This window comes from Bidens hawaiensis, unplaced genomic scaffold (assembly GCF_021521415.1).
Source record: "Bidens hawaiensis isolate Kalapana, Puna unplaced genomic scaffold, B.hawaiensis_p1.1 tig00039115_1, whole genome shotgun sequence".
Classification (NCBI taxonomy): domain Eukaryota; kingdom Viridiplantae; phylum Streptophyta; class Magnoliopsida; order Asterales; family Asteraceae; genus Bidens; species Bidens hawaiensis.
In genome coordinates this window covers 99,216-104,901 of record NW_027496884.1, presented here as the reverse complement: position 1 = coordinate 104,901, position 5,686 = coordinate 99,216, and the positions used below count along the sequence as shown (strand labels likewise).

The window sequence follows — 5,686 nt, the reverse complement described above, 5'->3', positions numbered from 1 at the left end:
CTTATTTTGCAATATCTATTTTGTTTGTAATTCTCTTTAATTTGTTTTAACATATTCGGTAATCGGTAGATTGCTCATTCAAACTAACTGTTTGCTAATAGCTTAGAGGGGTAAACAGTCATTATCTACAGTCATTCATAGGTTCAACCAAACAACACTTTCTGATTCAGCACTTAATGGTTCAGGACTTCTTAATCATTCAGACTCTCTTACTGATTCAGCACTTGCCAAACAGCCCCTTAATTATTTTGAATAAAGCCAACGACGATGTAGTCAATAGTTGTTGAGATTTTCTAATTGTTTTTCTAGTATTTATAGGATCCTCATGTACTGCAACTATTATCACAATTTTTATATTAATAAAACATTGTGAGTTCCTGCAACCTCTATTATTTATTATTTAAGTGTATTTGTTATTTAAGTGTATTGATCACTCTTCTATACCAACATATATAACCTGTTTGCTGGCGTATAATAAGATAAGATTCTCTGCATTATTAAATAAATAAAATACTTATATGATTAAAAGATACAAATATATAAATTTATAATAATACATATTATAAAATTGTAGCGTCTTCCTCGTCACAGACTCTGATTAATCAAATAAACCATGGCAGCTGAATTCAGCAACATCTGGATGACAATAATATCAATCCCAGTGCTGTCTTTAGTTTACCTCATAACAAAACATATCCTCCACAATCTCCACCACCTCCCGCCAACACCCTTCCCAATCCTCCCAATCATCGGCCACCTCCACCTCTTAAATAACCCGCTCCACCGCTCTCTCGCCACCCTCTCCAAAACCCACGGCCCGGTTCTCTTCCTCCGCTTCGGCTCCCGTAACGTTCTCCACGTGGCATCCCCCACCTCAGCCGACGAATGCCTCTCCGAAAACGACGTCGTATTCGCCAACCGCCCTCAACTCCTCGCCGGAAAACACTTCGGTTACAATTACACCTCGCTCCCGTGGTCTCCGTACGGCGACCACTGGCAGAACCTCCGCCGTATCTCCGCCGTGGAGATTTTGTCACCCACGCGCCTTGACGCGCTGGCTAACATCCGGGTGGATGAGATCCGGTTGATGATGAACCGGCTGTATTCAAACTCAAACCCGGACCGGGTAGTGGAGCTCCGATCGGAGTTGACGGATTTTATGTTTAATGTGATGACCAGGATGATGAGTGGGAAGAGGTATTATGGTCAAAATAATAATAATAATAATAATAATAATAATAATAATAATTTGGAGGAAGAAGAGGGGAAGAGGTTTGGTGACGTCATTGCGGACACGGAGCAGGTGATACAGGAGGCCAAGATTTTGGATTTGTTGCCGAATTTCAGGTGGGTTTTCGCCCGAAAGTATGACAGAAAGTTTGCTGCGGTTCAGAAGAGACGGGATGACTTTATGCAGTCGTGGATTGATGAATTTAGAGCGGGTGGTTTAGATGATAATCAGAAAGGGAAGAAAACATTGCTTCAGATTTTATTGTCTCTGCAAGATACGGATCCAGAGTATTATACAGACGAAATGATCAAAAGCCTTTCGCAGGTATCGCAAACTGTTACTACTTACTAGGGGTGTGCATGTGTCTATTTGTATAGGTGTTAGTCTCAAACCTAATCAAAAACCGAAAATTTGATTCAGTTTTTACCAATTGGGCGTGAAATTTCAAATTCGGAAAACAAGTTGACTAATGATAATGGATTTGGCCTAAATGGTTTTATTAATTACTAACTCTAACCGAATTCTTGTAGATTACTTAACATTTAAACTTAAATAATTACTAACTCTGACCGATTCAGACTGGTTATTAAATTCTTGTAGATTACTTAACATTTAAACTTAAAAATGAAAATTTATACATTTGGTCCAGTTTAGTTTTTCTGGTTTCGACTACATGAAAACCTAAAACCAAACTGAGAATTCGGTTTTTATGATAACGTATAGCAAACCGTCCTCTTTTGTTTGGGTTTGGTTAGTTCGGTTACAGAAGTGTTTTTTTAAGGTTTTATGCACAAGCGTATCGCGTATGCATTTGTGTATCTATTATTTTTCACATATAAAATGAAAATATATAGTAATAGTAGATAAGCAACAAAAGATTTATGTATCTTAGGCATTGTATGTAAAATTACTCTTAACATAACTATTAAGATAACTATGAAGATACTGAAGCCAATTTTGTCATGGTGACAGGCTTTGTTACATGGAGGAATTAACACAACGGTAGAGACGATGGAGTGGACAATGACACGTTTACTTAACAACCCGCACGTTTTACACAAGGCGCAAACTGAAATGGACAGTGTTGTGGGACCCGATCGATTAGTGGACGAGACGGATCTTTCAAAGCTTCCATACTTGCAATGTATCATCAAAGAGGCATTAAGGATGCACCCGACCGCCCCATTACTCCTTCCTCATGAGTCATCCAAAGATTGTGTGGTTGGAGGTTACCAAATCCCGCGTGGTACGATGTTGTTTGTGAACGTGTGGGCCATACAAAATGATCCCAACATATGGGAGTCTCCTGACACTTTTATGCCCGAGCGGTTTGAAGGGAAAGAATCTAGTATGAAGGTGAAAGACGGGTTAACTATGATGCCATTTGGGTCGGGGAGGAGACGGTGCCCGGGTGAGAATTTGGCTTTGCGTATTGTTGGGTTGGCGTTAGCGTCTATGATTCAGTGCTTTGATTGGAAACGGGTTAGTGAGGAGTTGGTGGATATGAGCGAATCGGGTGGGTTCACCGCACCCAAGGCTGAACCGCTGGTTGCTAAGTACCGGGCTCGTTCGATTGTTGAACATCATCTCTCTCAAATGTAGTTAGCAAGGTTCATGTTGTACGTATTGGGCCAGAGAGTGTGTGACTTGGTAGTTGGGCCTTTCTTTGATTTGTGTAAAACCCATCAACTATTAAAACAGGTAGTGGACCAATGTGTGCCTGTGGCCTGTGGGCTGTGGGGGATATGTGGATTAGAACTTATTTTTGAGTATTATTATTATAACAGAACAAGACTACGGCTCGTAAATGAACCGGAACAAAGCATTTTGTGTTCGTTTGTTTAACTTTAACCAGTCAAACAATCATACACGTACAATTAAGTAATTAACGAGGTTTTCTTGTTCGTGTTCATTAGTTAAAAAGAGGAACATGTTCATTTTCTTTTATGTCTGTTCCAGTGGCGGATCTAGGATAAAAATTCAAGGGTAACCCATTTTTTTAGCGTATGGCCCCTGGCGCCCTGACGAAACCAAAACATTTGGGCCCAAGCTAACTTTTGTTGTATTCATGATTGTATGACGACTACTTTCTTTTACTAAACAATGTATTACAAACACCAAAAGGTAAAGTTCTTTTCACATTATCTTAATATCAAATTGGTATTTAAAGACCTTAATAAATTTTATATTTTTATTGGAATAACAAATATCAAACTGATAAGTAAATAACCTGTTAAAAATACACTTAGAAAAAATAAATTTATACTCCGAACTATAAAATAATTATTCAAATATAGCTTCCGAACAATGAAAAAAATATTAATCAAATATTAAAAAAAACTAAATACTTATTCCAAAATTAATAAACAATAAACTAAATAAAAACTACATTTTTTTGTAGGAAGCTGAATAAAATGATAAGCATATAAATAAATGAAAAAAAAAACATTTGTTTAACAAATAAATAAAATATTTGTTACCTATCGCGAAAGGCCTATTATTTTTTAAACACTTTCTTTTTTTATAATGAAATGGGCTCTGGTTTTAAAAAGGACCAATATTAGTATTAGGTCATCTTCATCATCTTTCTCAAACTAATGACGCATTTTGCAGAGCCCTGTGACAACAAAAAAGGAAAAATGAAACAAAAATAACCGGCTATTTCACTCTGTTTTTTCTCAATACTTCTTAGAGGTAACCTAATTTTTGCTCAGGGGTAACCTAGTACATAAAACCGAGAAAAAGAAAAAAAAAATGCACTAATTTTGCACATCGTCATGAAAGTTGAGGGGTAACCCGGGCAACCCTAGATACACCCTAGATCCGCCCCTGGTCTGTTCGTTATAGTATTATCAAACGGTTCTCGAACGTAGAAAACGAACATGATTCAATATAGATGAATGTATATAAGTATAACTTCGCTAAAGCTAGTTAAATGCAATTTGAAAAATAATGTGTTGAGCGTAAAGAGTTATTAGAAGACGATTCTACATTTTCTAGCTCATGTACGCAACACGTACACATGAGGGCCGGTCTTTGTTCAGCTTTTAATGGTTTGTTTCATGTTTGTTGCTATATTCAGGCGAACCGATCCGGCAATGACTTACTTGGCCGCTTGTTTAGTAGCAAGACTTTATAATAAACATGTTGCTAAACATGAGTTTGTTTTTGTGTCACCGACTTAAACATTAGTAAATTTATATGATAATTTCTTGACAGCAATTTCTGTAAAGCTAAGCTAAGCGGCTAAGTCCAAGCAATCAAGCATGGGTTGACTTGTTTGCAGCTTTAGAAGTACTGTTAGAAGCTGAACACATATATTTTTTTCCTTAACTAAGGATGAGTAGTTTCACATGTATTATATTTTTTCCCTTCAATATAGCTCAGACCCTATTGTTACTCATACCCAAAATATAGAAGAAATCGATTAAAAAAATTATAAAAAAAACACTTTAATATTCTAATCTATATCAGGGACCCTATTCTCGTTTCTCCCCCCAAAATGTACTCCGTAATTATGTGGGAACCATCATTAGAACATTCTCGATGTGTGTTATATAATTATGTGGGTGAGTTTTGTAAATTATATGGTATGATAATAAGTGGTGTATGTAGAAGAGAGAAAATATGTTATATAAAATTTGAAGATAAATGTATAAAAGGTATATTATTTAATTAAAAGTAAAAAAGAAAATGCAGTAATTTTTAATGTAATTATATAAATACGGATAGAGAATGAGCTAGAGGAAAAGAAATGACAATAAAAGTAGAACAAGTAAGTAGGGGAAGGTTAACATAACGGTCATTGTAATGGGTTTAAGGCGTAGCTAAGCACGTAAAGAGTAGTGTATGAGGCTATAGTGGCTCTGTTTAGAATGTCTAAGCTTTAATAAAAAAAAACACGCCACGAAGACACATTTGGAATCAAGAAAAGTTTTCCGGCGTAAAAATGAGTGTTAAGAAACATGAAAACATATTTTAAAAACGTAAAATATATTATATCTACCCTGGCCCGATTTTCAACAAGTTTTACGTCGAAACAGAAACTGGCTCAATTTTAAAAGATATTTATACCAAAATGTAGATAAAAAATTACCCATGTCGTCTCACGTCGGACAAGAGACCAGCTCGGACTTGAACGGAATTTGCACCAAAACATAGAAAAAATAAGCACATTGAATGGTGAATTAAAAGTAATTATAAATATCAAAACAATTAAAATAATTAAAGAAATTTACTTTGGATATTATTCTAAAAATTCAATTATGAATATGAAATTTAAAAAAAGTTTATAATTATTTATGTGGTTGCCTTTCTTAAAAATGTATTTTATGTTATTTTATTTTCTATAAGGGGAGGGGAGTGGTTTCATTTCCATCACCCATCACAATCAATGGGATGGTGACACCTCACTCCAACCAAATTCATCACATCTGATGGAATTTAGTAGGGGTG

At 35.8% G+C, this 5,686-nt stretch overlaps 1 protein-coding gene across 1 annotated transcript; it reads left to right on the top strand.

Annotated features, from left to right (window-relative positions):
• The first annotated feature begins 615 nt into the window (after positions 1-615).
• LOC143590992 (cytochrome P450 81Q32-like) lies at positions 616-2,936 on the top strand. Its single transcript, XM_077071324.1, has 2 exons — positions 616-1,555; positions 2,204-2,936. The coding sequence occupies exons 1-2, from the start codon at positions 641-643 to the stop codon at positions 2,831-2,833; spliced, it is 1,545 nt and encodes a 514-aa protein (XP_076927439.1). The 5' UTR covers positions 616-640; the 3' UTR covers positions 2,834-2,936.
• Positions 2,937-5,686: the final 2,750 nt, after the last annotated feature.

Excerpts from the sequence above, each read along its gene's own strand:
- LOC143590992 (XM_077071324.1), top strand. The coding sequence starts at position 641 with ATGACAATAATATCAATCCCAGTGCTGTCTTTAGTTTACCTCATAACA. Across the intron at positions 1,556-2,203 it reads TGATCAAAAGCCTTTCGCAG|GCTTTGTTACATGGAGGAAT; the intron begins GTATCGCAAACT and ends TCATGGTGACAG.